This window comes from Pan troglodytes, chromosome 6, assembly GCF_028858775.2.
Source record: "Pan troglodytes isolate AG18354 chromosome 6, NHGRI_mPanTro3-v2.0_pri, whole genome shotgun sequence".
Taxonomy (NCBI): domain Eukaryota; kingdom Metazoa; phylum Chordata; class Mammalia; order Primates; family Hominidae; genus Pan; species Pan troglodytes.
The window spans coordinates 149,280,689-149,294,816 of record NC_072404.2 but is presented as its reverse complement, the minus strand read 5'-3'; the positions used below and the strand labels follow the sequence as shown (position 1 = coordinate 149,294,816).

Below are 14,128 nucleotides of genomic sequence, written 5' to 3'. Positions count from 1 at the left end.
GCTACAAAATGTCCTTTAGTCTCTCTTCCTGATTCAGGACTGCATCACCCTCTACCCAAAATCTATGTAGTTTATTTTATATCATTTTTATGTTTCATTCCCCCATCTTCAACAACGATTATTATTTTTTCTTTGCATTGATTAGTCAAACATATAAATCAGAGGAAAATAAGACAAGCAGTTTTAAAGCACCTATATTCAATAGATTATTTTTCCTCCAAGTATAGCTGGATATTCTGTTTAACAACCTGTTATTGGAAAGGAGAGAACCTGTAACAATATAATACATCAGGTATAATATAATGAATACCAATGATTACAAAATCTAGAGTCAAAATGCTTATATGATAAATGTCTGTGACATTAGCATAAAATGACTCAAATATCAGTCAAGATTATGATGATCAATGAAAATAAAGGAATAATTCAAATGTCAAAATTCACAAATTCCTGATCCATTTTCAGGCTGGTCAGCATAGTGTGGTGGCTCTGGAAGTCAGAGTCAATTACCTAGAGTCAAATTCTAGCCCTGTCACTTAGTGGCTGTGTGAACTTGGGGAAGTCATTTACTTCCTCTGCACCTCAGTTTCCTCATATGTTGAGTAGGAATAATAATTCCTGAAAATTCGTACTGCTGCTGTACTGTGCCAGGCACTGACCACTCTTATCGCTGTGACTGCTGGAATAAACTGCATGATCTTAGTTCTTTTCTTCTTTTTTTTTTTTTGAGACGGAGTCTTGCTCTGTTGCCTAGGCAGGTGTGCAGTGGTGCAATCTCGGCTCACTGCAACTTCCGCCTCCTGGGTTCAAGCAATTCTCCTGCCTCAGCCTCCTGAGTAGCTGGGATTACAGGCACGTATAACCATGCCCGGCTAATTTTTTTTTCTATTTTAGTAGAGACGGGGTTTCACCATGTTGGTCAGGCTGGTCTCGAACTCCTGACCTTGTGATCCACTCGCCTCGGCTTCCCAAAGTGCTGGGATTATAGGCACAATCTTAATTCTTTATTGTGCATCTTTCAAGACTAATCTGTAGGTTTTATATATTGCTTGACCTTTATCACCTGAAAATTCTGCTCCAGGTCCTACCAATCACACCTATCCACTTAAGAATTTTCAAACCCGGCTCTAGAGAACTGATTCTTCTTCTTTCATTCAGGGTATGAATGAAATGAGGGTAACCATTTGGGGTGGGGGCTGTTTTTCTAATACACATGGCCTCCCTAGCTCCTTCCCTGTCCTCTTTGCTTCCCCAACACCTTATCCCTTCTGTTAATTACATCTCCAGAAAGCAGGAATGCCTTTTATCAGCAGATAATCATTGATCTCAAAAGGATAAATATATACATATATATGGCAGGTGCAAAGACAATGGGCTAGAAAGCCTGCTTTCAGCTTCTTTGGGAATAAAAGGATATTTGCTATTTTTCTTTTTTCTATGAAAGCCCTTGCTTGACCTATTTTTCCTCTCTCCATTCAAAGTTAAGCCTGGAAATAATACATTTTATTTTTTAGTTAAAAAACAAGAATAGAAAAGAGCCTCATTTAGTAATGAAGGGAACATAACCTTTATTCAATGCAAAGGGCAATGGAGTCTATATTCATCTATGTGCCAAGCAGCCCTCTGAGCTTTAAAAACTAATTATAGGGGGAGATTGTGACTTTTCAGTCTTTTTGGCTCATGCCATATTCTATGGTACTCTAAAGTGCTAAATCAAGGCACTCTGTCAAGTCTACCACATTGGAATATCAATGAAGAGTGTCCTCTTCTACTTAACTTTGCTTTCAACTTCTAATTGGGATAGGAATGTGACAGGTTAAAAGGAAAGAGTCAATCATATACCAAATAGACCTAAAAGTTACTTTTCTTTTGTTAAGGCAAATATAGTTTGTTTTTCAAGCCATCTCTACGTGCAAAAACATGGATAAATCCTTTAGGCATAATGTTGAACAAAATAAATTGGATGCTATGATTAAATTTATATAAAATTCAAAGACAAGTAAATCTAAACTATGGGATGAAAGTGAGAATAGTGGTTACTTTGAGAGCAGGACTTTTCAGGATACTAGAAAAATTGTATATTTTGATCTGGGATGGTATATAATGAGATATAACATTACATTTAGTTAAACACTTAAGATTACACTTTGCTTCATGTATTAAGAAATATACATTTAATTTGTTTTGCCTTCAAATTTAAGATAGAAAGTGATACAACTCAGTGAGCAAAATAAGAATAAAGAAAGCCAGGACCTTGATTCTAGCTTTTTTAAATCAGAAGCATGAAGGGTAAAAATTCATTTCTTTGGATCAGTATTCTCTTTTCTGGAATGAGGCTAGAAAGCATTCCCTTCAATTTAAGCTATTGAAGATACCTAATAAGGCTGATGGAAAATCCCATTGTCAAGCATAAAATACAATTAAGGAGTTACGCAAAAATAAGCTGAGGAACAAGAAGAAAAAGATATTTAGTCATTTAAAATAATCTGTAAAGTTGGGAAAAAATAATTTTTCTTCTAGAAACTGCTTGTAGTGCAACTATTAAGGTTGACAGCTGTAGTTAGATGAGTATGCTTACGGAGAACGAGTGGGGACATGTTCACCCAGGCATCTTCAAAATCTGGCAGTGGGAAAATATTATGGTAATACTGTGAAAGAGTGGAGCCTTGTGGCCTGACCTTTATCCTAAGGTCAGTTTAATTATTTCTACTCAGGGCTCTAACCAATGGATCTCTCAATCATTCTTTACGTGTCTTGATAGAAAAAAAAAACCCTCAAGTTACTCTCTATGCTATAGTCATGACAACATGATGTAAATGAAGGGAAGAGAACAGGTAGAGGAAATAAAAATGTAAAAGCTTATCATTTATATCAGATGCAGGGGGAAAATATATTCAGCACAATAAAGGTTTTAGAAGAAAACATCTCTGTGACTTTGGTAAATCATAGATTTCTTAAATAGGATTCAAAATGTCTTGTCCATAAATAATAACAAATTAAATTTATTAAAACTTTAAAAAGTCTGTTTAGTAAAAGACACCATTAAGACAGTAAAAAAGGTGGCCTGTACAGCGGGAGAAGATCTGTTGGTCTATCTGAAGATGTTACATCCAGATATGCAAAGAACTCTTAAAAATCGCTAAAGACAGACAAGCTAATTAAAATGGGCAATAGATTTGAACAAATATGTTACAAAAGAGGATATTCAAATGGCCAATACGTAAGTGTGCATAAAAAAGAATTCAAGTTCATTGTTCAAGAGATAAATGCATATTAAATGATAAAGAGATACCCTTACAAACCTACGGGGCTGGCTAAAATAAAAAAATAAGTGCTGGTGAGATATGGGGCAACTAGAACTCTCATACAACACTATATGGGAGGCCGAGGTGGGTGGATCACACGGTTCGAGACTAGCCTGGCCAATATGGTGAAACCCTGTCTCTACTAAAAATACAAAAATCAGCCAGGAGTTGTGGTGGGTGCCTGTAATCCCAGCTACTTGGGAGGCTGAGGCAGGAGAATCTCTTGAAACCAGAAGGCGGCAGTTGCAGTGGGCTGAGATTGCACCACTACGCTACAGCCTGGGAGAAGGGCGAAACTCTGTCTCAAAAAAAAAAAAAAAGTGTAAACTCTTACCACCACTTTGGAAAATTATTTGGCAGTGTATACTAACACTCAACATATGCATACTGTATTACCCAGAAATTCTACTCCCAGGATATACCCAACCAAAATGCACATATATGGTTATCAAAAAAAACCCAGGATATTCACAATAGCACTATATGAAATAGTTCCAAGTGCCCATCAGAATGATGACTGTATGAATACACAATTACATGTACACACATACACACACACACATAGAAACACACATGTATAATTTTTTTTTTTTTTTTGAGACAGAGTCTCGCTCTGTCGCCCAGGCTTGAGTGCAGTGGTGCGATCTCGGCTCACTGCAAGCTCCGCCTCTTGGGTTCACACCATTCTCCTGCCTCAGCCTCCTAAGTAGCTGGGACTACAGGCACCTGCCACCACACCCGGCTAATTTTTTTGTATTTTTAGTAGAGACGGGGTTTCACCGTGTTAGCCAGGATGGTCTCGATCTCCTGACCTCGTGATCCACCCGTCTCAGTCTCCCAAAGTGCTGGGATTACAGGCATGAGCCACCGCGCCTGGCCATGTATAAATTTTTTAAAAACCTTGTTGTAGTAACATAATGAAATACAATATAGATTATGGAGTAGTGAGAACCTATATACAGCAATATGGATGAATCTTGCTCACATAATGTGGAAAATAAGAAGCCAGTCATAAAATAAATATATATATATAATTGCATGATTCCATTTATATAAGGTCCAAAAATAGATTAAACTAGTCTAGTAGTTACAAGTCAGCAAGGGTAACTTTTGAAGACGCAGGCAGTAACTAGAAAGAAGGAGGATGAGAAGGCACTTTGTTGCTATGTTCTTATTGCTAATGTTCTGTTTCTTGATCTGAGTATTGTTTACAAAAGTGAACAGTGTAAAAATTGGCACAGTTGTGACTTTGATATGTGCATATTCTCATATATTTATTATGCTTCATTAAAAGTATGTATATATAATAAATAGATATCCAATAAAAAGCAACCTACAGGTAATGTAAGAAGAGATGAAAACTCTAAGAAAGAATCAAGAGCAAATGTTAGAAATAAAAAACACTGTAACAAAAATGAAGAATGCCTCTGATGGGCTCAGCAATAGACTGGATATGGCCAAGGAAAAAACTGGAGACACTGAAGAAATGTCAATAGAAACTTTCAAAACTGAACCAGAAAGAGAAAAGGAGAATAAAACAACAGAATATCTAAGAACTCTGAGATAGTTAAAAAACATACAATCCAAGAACTATACGACAGTTTAAGAAGGTATAACATATGCATAATGGGAATATCGGAAGGAGAAGAAAGAGAAAAAGCAACAGAATAAATATTTGAAGCAATAGTAACTGAAAATTACTCCAAATCAATTAGAGATACCTAACTACAGATCTGGGAGGCTCAGAAAACACCAAGCAGGATACACACCATAAATTCTACACCTAGGTATATCATATTCAAAGTATACAAAATCAAAGACAAAAAAAAACTTTAAAGAAACCAGAGGAAAAAAAATCCTATAGAGGAACAAGGATAAGAATTATATCAGACTTCTCTTCAGAAATCATGCAGACAAGAAGAGAGTGGAGTAAAATATTTAGTTGTTAAAAGAAAAAAAAAAAACAATCCTCAGTTGTGATGTTTAATTTTATATGTCAGCTTGACTGGGCTAAGAGATGCTCAGATAACTGGTATAACATTTCTGGTGTGTCTGTGAGGGTGTTTCTAGAAGACATTAGCATTTTAATCAGTAGACTTAGTAAAGAAGATCCTCCCTCACCAACATGGATGGGTATCATCCAATCCATTGAGGGCCTGAATAGAACAGAAAGGTGGAGATGGGTGAATTCATTCTCTGTATGCTAGAGCAGGACATCCATTTTCTCTTGTCCTCAGACACTGAAGCTCCTGGTTCTCAGGCCTTCAGACTCCATGACTTACACTAGCCCCACCCTCTAACCCTGTTCTCAGGGCTTTGGACTTGGAATAAATTACACCACTGACTTTCCTTGTTCTGCAGCTTGCAAATGGTGGATGGTGGATGTTCTTGGCCTCATAATTTAATGAGCCAATTCCTATAATCAGTCAATTAATCTATCTGTCTATCCCTCCCTCCATCCTATTAGGTCTGTTTCTCTGCAAAACCTTGACTAATACATCAGTCTAGATTTCTGTACCTAGTGAAATTATCCTTTAAGTGAAGAAAAAATAAACACTTTCTCAGACAAATAAGAACTGAAGGAATTTGCTGCCAGTAGATCTGTCTTGCAAGACGTGTCAAAAGAAGTTCTTCAGAGAGAAGAAAAATGATACAGATCAGAAACGTGGATCTACACTGAGAAAGGAAGAGCATTAGGGAAGGAATAAACAAAGGTAAAAATAAACCTTTTCTAATTCTTACTTGATCCAACAGTTTGTTCAAAATAATAACAATAACATTGTAGTCAATGATTCTAGCGTATGGATAAATGAAATCAATGACAGCAATGTTACAAAGGATAGGGAGGAAGAATTGGGAATACTCTGTCATAAGGTACTTACACTGCCTGTGTAGTGGTATAGTGTCATTGAAAGCAGACTTGGATTAGTTATAAATGTATACGATGAATGCAAGATGTAAAAAAAAGAAGTATAACTAATATGGTAAAAGACAAGAAAAAACGGAACCATACAAAATAATTAAAACAAGAGAAGACAGAAAAGCACAAAAATATGTTGGACTTAATTAAAACTTCTCTGCAAAAGACATCGTGAAGAGAATGAAAAGACAAACTACAGGCTGGGAGAAAATCTTTGCAAAATACTTATCAGATGAAGGACTGCTACCCAAAATATACATATAACTCTTAAAACTGAACAAGAACACCCATAACCCAATTAAAATGTAGGCAAAAGATTTGAATAAACACTTCACCAAAGATATAGAGACAGCAAATAGCATATGAAAAGATGTTCAACATCACATGTCATTAGGAAATTGCAAATTAATACAATGAGATATCTCTACACATTCATAAGTGGCTAAAATCCAAAACACTGACAGCATCAAATGTTGGCAAGAATGTGGAGAAACAGGAGCTCTTGTTCCTTGCTGGTAGGAATGTGAAATGATACAACCACTTTGGAATACATTTTGGCAGTTTCTTATACAACTAAACATATTTTGCCCTTATGATCCAGCAATCACATTCTTTGGTATTTACTCAAATGAGTTAAAAACCTGCATCCACATAAAAACCAGCACACAAATTATTTACAGCACCTTTGTTCATAACTGCCAAAACTTGAAAGCAACTAAGATATCTTTCAATAGATGAGTGAATAGAGTGGTACACCTATGAAATGGAACATAATTCAGAGATAAAAAAGAAATGAGCAATAATACCACAAAAAAAAAAAAAAAAACCATGGAGGAAACTTAAATGCACACTGCTAAGCAAAATAAGTCATTCTCAAGAGGAAACATACTGTATGATTTCAACTATATAACATTCTGCAAAAGACGAAACTATGGAGACAATAAAAAGATCAGTGGTTGCCAGGGGTTCAGGCTGTTGAGGGAGGGAGGGATGAATAGGAGGAACACAGGAAGTTTTTAGGGCAGCAAAATTATTATTCTGCATAATACTATAATGGTGGATATATTCCTTACACATGTGTCAAAACCCATATATTTAGAATATGAAGAGTGATCCTTAATGTAAACTACAGACTTTAGTCATTAATATTGTATCAGTATTAGCTCATCAATTATAACAAATACACCACATGAATGCAAGATGTTAAAAACAGAGGAAATGGTTGGGGGAGGTGTAAGGGGATCTATGGCAACTCTGTATTTTTGTTCAAGTTTTTCTGTAAACCTAGAATTGCTCCTTCAAAAAATAAAGGTGGGGAGAGAGACAGTTTTCTTATATAATTAACTAGCTAACAAGTTTCTTTCAGATACTGTGAATAATAAGGAAGAAAAACATAAACAGGAAGAATTTAGGTTAAATTACACATGCACTTTCAAGAATCATGGTTTTGAGAAAGTTTAACATGATGCTACAGAAAATTTTCATAATAAAAAGTTCATAAAAATATGGCACTGTAGTGTATGATTATAGGTTAACTTTGTGAGCAGTAAAAGATTTGTCTACAGTTGCACAATTTGAGAGAGATAAGAACACAGTTCTGTGATGAATGAAAACATGGGCCCTTATTCCTTTTATTCCTCTTCTAGTCTTTGTTTCTTTAAAATGCTTTTATTTTATTTTTACCACTTATTCATTCACTTAGGCAAAAGAAGATAATATTAATCCTAACTTTGATGTGACAAAGTATTACCACCATTGTTTTTCTACTTTACATAGCTCTAAAGTGACAGAGGTGAAAATGTTTCACTGTGGCAAGCCAGCCATATGGAAATGAGTAGCTTCATCAAATTAGGCCACACTTTCATGGCTAAGTAAATAATTTAAATTGAACAAAGGCAAATGTTGAGTGATAAAGTTAAAAGAAAGACTCTACTTTTGTTAAAACATAGAAAACAATCACGGATAATACAATGTATGTGAACACACACACAGGAAGCACATTTGTATTTTCCAGAAAGTCCAACTGACAGTTCTATGGACTGGAGAACATGTTAAGAACAATCATAACATATTCTGTATGGACAGAAACATATTCTGTATGGACAGAAATTTATCTTACTCTCATGTTTGAAAGGGTATGGCCCATATGGGGGCTATAAACAACTTTGCTGAGTGAATGAATCAATGAATTCTATTTTTCCTCTAAGAGGAAAGAAGAACCTATAAATTAAAAGATATTTTAGGCCGGGTGTGGTGGCTCATGCCTGTAATCCCAGCACTTTGGGAGGCCGAGGCAGGTGGGTCATGAGGTCAGGAGATCGAGACCATCCTGGCTAACACGGTGAAACCCCGTCTCTACTAAAAATACAAAAAATTAGCCGGGCGTGGTGGTGGGCACCTGTAGTCCCAGCTACTTGGGAGGCTGAGGCAGGAGAATGGCGTGAACCCAGGAGGTGGAGTTTGCAGTGAGCCGAGATTGCGCCACTGCACTCCAGCCTGGGAGACAGAGCGAGACTCTGTCTCAAAAAAAAAAAAAAAAAAGATATTTTAATCCAATTTAGCAATGTTCCAAATTTGACTCACATTAATTTTTTTCCTTCTAAAGTTTTGAGCTCAAGGCACACTTGCATGGGAAATGAGGTGAGACAGGAGGAAAACATATTTTACTAAGTTCAAGTAATTGCTGCTTGATTTTTAGAATTTGCCTAAATTTCATGTAAGAAAATATTAGCTAAACAGATGTGCTTCCTCCCTATGTTTAGGACAACTTAGAAAATGGACCTTTTACCTTATGAAATCTTCTTCCTCCTCTCTTTTTGGCCTCAGCTGTTTGGGTTGAGCCATATTCATCCAGTTTGGTAGAGATTTCAAGAGTCTGCTGATATCATCATCTTTTGCCCAGGATGCACTGATGACAAGTTTTTCTTCTGACTGGACAATACCCCTAAACACAGCCAATAGAAAAGAGACACTGTAGCATGATGCCTGGTATTCAGTTAGCATTTTCAACTACCTTTGCTGCAGGAAAAAAGAAATCACACTCATCTCTCCTTTGAACATAATCCATTATCTAAGTTGGAGTCCATGATACCCATTAATAGGTCACATTACTGGGAAACAACATTTCTAGATTTCATTCTTAGTTTCTTAGTTGTTGAGTAATCGTGACAGTTGAAAAAACTAATTAGCTCCTCTTACCATATTTGATCCCTTAGGATAAATAAAAGCGTATGGTATGTTTTGGGGTGGACCTTTTAAGAAAATGTTGAATAAAAAGTGTGATAACCATGTAAAAGAATGCTATTAAGTGACAACATAACTAGTACCTGAAAGGTGACGGAAGTGTTACAAAAGGTTGTAGTCTGGACTTCTTGGTTTAAACTATCAATTAGTTCTAGTTGAGGGTATTGCTTGAATTATGAACATCCCTCTCTTCACAGCCAATATACTATCATTAAGAAACCCTCAGCCCCAGCTGTCAGGCAGAAAAAGCCTTTGATTACTGCCATCTCCAGTGGGCTCTGACTAGTGACCTAGAGCTGACAGGCTTCAAGTCTTTTAATAGGGCCCATGGGTTAGCTATTAACACTGCTCTTACCAGAATGCTACCTGTAAATTCATCTTAAATGTTCAATTTCGACTTAATTAAAAAGCTTTTCTTTCGGTTCAACATGTGTCACTATAACTAATTTCAACGATCTAAATATCCTCGTCAGCAATACTAGGTGACAGAAATGACATTTATTTATGAAAGGAGTACCAATTAGCTGGCTTCTCCTCTGGGGCTGACCAAGACTCCAGGAGATTGCCCCCATCATAGGCAGGAATCTCTTTTGGTACAGGGGTCACTCTGGGGGGCATTATGCACTTGCAAATAAACAATATATATGGCATGTATGTATGATACCTCCTTGACCCAACAGACAATTAATGTTTGTAGACAAAAGAAGATGGAGCCTAGGCCAGATGCAGTGGTTCACATCTATGACTGCAGCACTTTGGCAGACTGAGGCAGGAGGATTGCTTGAGGCCAGGAGTTCAAGACTGGCCTGGGCAACACAGATTGACCTTCTCTACAAAACAAAAACAAAAAGTTGAAGCCTACAAACCTTGATTCATGACAGACTGACTTAAGGTAACATAGTTTCATGTTGTAGGGCAGGGGTCCCCAACCCCTGGGCCACGGACTGGTCCTGGTCCATGGCCTGTTAGGAACTAGGCGGCACAGCAGGAGGTGAGCAGCAGGCCAGTGAGCGTTACTACCTGAGCTCTACCTCCTGCCAGATCAGCGGTAGCATTAGAGTCTCACAGGAGCGCAAATTCTATTGTGAACCACGCATGCGAGGGATCTAGATCACATGCTCCTTACGAGAAACTAACTAATGTCTTATGATCTGAGGTGGAACAGTTACATCCTGAAACCATCCCATCCCCTTTTCCTCACCCCAAACATCACCCCAGTCCCTGGTGCCAAAAAGGTTGGGGACCACTGTTGTAGGGAACAATATTACCCTGGTTCTTTTAAAATAAACTAGAATAAATAAGAGAGCTATTTATTTGCTCTCTTATTCTTCTAAAGTTTTGAGCTCAAGGCACACTTGCATGGGAAATGAGGTGAGGCAGGAGGAAAACAGATTCTAGAATTCTTCTAATTCACTATAAGCAAATGTTTTCTCATAGTAACCATGGTCAGAGACACAAAAATTGGATTACAGAAACTTCTTCCCTCCAATCTCTCATATTACTTTCTAACTACTATTTTCTATTCCCTCTTTTGTTATTTCCTTGCATCTTTTCTGCAATATTTATGGAGTAATCCAACAATCTAACTTTTACAATCTTATACTTGCATTGCTAGGTGCAATCTTATAGCATGGTACCACCTCCGATAAGAGACTCTGTTGCAGGTGTACCCCTCAATGTTCTCTGACATTCTTTATACCTGTCTCTGATCAGGCTCATCTCCCCATTTATTTTAGTAGCTATTTCTTTAAAAAACATTTGCCCTTTCTGTAACTCCTCATTGCTTACCCCCCATATCCTTCTTATCTGACAGAGAAGGAAGGGATCTAATTACATACTTTCAAATATTTGACCTCCTACCCCCAACAGAAATATGTTCAAATCTGTTTCATCCTCATTAATTTCCAGTAATTCCTCTAGTTAGGCTCTTGGGGATCTTTTCTCCCCGACCTATCTCCCCTTTTTCCTGTATTTTTACTCTTTCCACTATATATTCCCTAATCCTCTGTTATTTTAAAAATGAATGAATGAATGAATGAATGAATCTCTTCCCTGCATTCCTCTCTAACAAAGCTGCTCCCTCTCCTTCAAAGGCAATCATCAAAGGAGCAGCCTGCACTAATTGACTTCACTGTCTCACCTCTCATTCACGAAATCTCTCTCCAAGGTCTACTTTATGATTTAACCCATCTACTGCTTTTTGAAAAATTTGCAGTTATTATATTTTTCATTTCTAGATTTTCTATTTGCCTCTTTTACAAATCTACTGGCTTTTCCCTCCCAAACTGTCCTGCTCTTGTATCATGGAATCTGTTCTTTTCTTTATCTCCTTGAACGTTTTAGAAATCCACAATTTTTAAGTTCCTTTTATGAAGTGGCTTTATATTCTTTGGTAGTTCTTGTAGATGTCAAGTGTCCTGTTTGTTGCATTTGCCTTCTTTTCTCATGATGGTGCATTTCCTCATGTGGTCTGCTACTTTGTTCTGGAAGCTCTACTTCAATGGGACTTATCCTCTGTAGGAATCTTGCATTTGCCCAGAATTTTCAAGATATCACTGTTACGTAGTCTGCATTTGCCTCTTCTGGGTTCTATGAGTTTCACTGGTTCCAAATAGGTTTGTAATTTTTTTTCCTTTATTTTTTATTTTTTATTTTTGGCTTAAGGCTTTTTCTCCCTACGCAGGTAGTACAAATTGAGGTTCTTACTTGCACATATCACATGAGGTGTGGGATTCTGATTTCTTTTAGGGGCTACTTTTCTACTCCAGCTTGGGTAGCTCCTTCTTAAGTCCCAAGTTTTCTTGGTTCCATTCATGAATGAACTAAGAAATATGAATGAAACAGTTCTTTGCATAACTTCTGCACAGATAAAGCTCCCTCCCTGCCTGGAATATGTCAAGATGCTAGCCTCTATTTGACCTCTATATGTGGTCCTGAAACCTCTGTAGCCCACTCAACTTCCACATTTGTCTGTTTCTGGCTTTTAATTCCTCTTTCATTCATGGCATCTGGAGAATTCTCTTTCATCCTTTTGAGTTTGGTTACATATTTAAAATACTTTTAAAGTTATAATTTTTTTATCCAGAATTTCTACAAGTTAGAAACAAGAAAAGGGCTTTTTAAATCTATTCGCACCAAACTTTTGACAGGAAATCAAAATCCAGTCTTAAATCAACTGCAGTCAGGGTTCTAGAACCATTACTCCACTGAAATCGCTCCACCAACCCAAGAGCACTTTTTATTTTATTCTTTGCACTCTTTGACTATTCTAAAGCATCCAACACTTTTGATTACTCTCTTCTTGAAATACTATTCTTTTGCTTTCCGCATCACGTTCTTTACCTACCATCCTAACCTTTCTTAGCCAAACTGATGGCTCTTTTTCTCCATCCATACTTTAAATGCTGTGTTCCACAGAATTCTGCATTGCTGACTTGGGCAGTCTCATCTTCTTGCCCAATTTGAACCATCTATATTCTGATGACTCTGAAATTATTATCTCTAGGGCAGCCCTCTCTTCTAAGTTTCCAGTCTGCATATCCAAAGGCTTACTGTAGAACTCTACTTGAAAGTTCCATCTGCATTTCAAGTTAAAATGAGTCAAGAGGAACTCAATTTACTAACTACTTCTCTCTCTCTCTCTCTCTCTCTCTCTCTCTCTCTCTACCACTGAGCATCTAATGTTCCCTATTCAAGCCATCCTGTTATTCAACTCAGGAATGCAGAGTCATCCTAATTACCCAGTCACCACATCCTGCCAATTCTACCTCCTTAATATCTTAACAAATCTGTCATTTCCTGTCCAGGTTCACTGCTATTAACCTATATTTAAACCCTCATCTTTTTTCACCTGGACTTGGCAATAACCTTGTAACTGGGCTTCTTGCCTGCAGCTACAAGACCATCAGTTCAACTCACCACATCAGTCAGAAGAGTCATTTTTCTAAACTACAAATCCAATCATGTTATAACCCTTCCTACAAGTCTTCAGTGACTTCTAATTCCAGGTAAGACCAAGGCTAGACTTAGCAAGGCATGAACATCTATCTTTTCAGCTTTATCTCCTGCTATTCCTTTTCTCCTTTGTGTCTGTTCACGATTCCTAGCCAATCTCTTGCCCATGCTGGTTGAACACACTACCCATGATGAGTATTCCAAAGTTTTCCAAATGGGATCTATTATTTCCTGCTTCTGTGTGTCATCTTGGCCTAGAAAGCCTTTTTCTCATCCTCCTTGTTTGCCTCTACTTGTCAAGCATTGCCCCAGCTCCCCCCTTGGTACATCTGAGTCCTCTTTTTTTGTGCCTCATCACCCCTATACCAGAGGTTTTCAACCTTGACTAAAGATTAGAATCACTTGGGGAAGCTATTTTAAAAACCAGATGCCCAAGCCATACCCAAGACCAAGTAAATCACAATCTCTGGGCTGTGGGACCCAAGCAACAGAAATTTTTGGAGTTTCCCATGTGATTTAAATGTGCACTCAAGGGCCACAACCTTTGCGTTTGCCAACCTCTATTTTAACTGGTCCTACTACACTTTTTTGCAAGCTGGAATCCCATACTGGATGATGAGTTCTATGAGGACAGAGTTGATTTCTTCTTAGTTTTTGTGTCCCTAGTGCCTAGCACAATACCTGGTATTTGGAAGGCATATAAGAA

At 37.4% G+C, this 14,128-nt stretch overlaps 1 protein-coding gene across 2 annotated transcripts in view; it reads right to left on the bottom strand.

Annotated features, from left to right (window-relative positions):
* Nucleotides 1-14,128, bottom strand: part of EXOC4 (exocyst complex component 4) — an 806,860-nt gene that overhangs the window by 139,474 nt on the left and 653,258 nt on the right. For both annotated transcript variants that reach the window (XM_001139207.7, XM_063815016.1), the window contains exon 13: nt 9,014-9,169. In XM_001139207.7, coding sequence (XP_001139207.1) covers nt 9,014-9,169 — 156 coding nt within the window. The remainder of the gene's footprint in view (nt 1-9,013; nt 9,170-14,128) is intronic.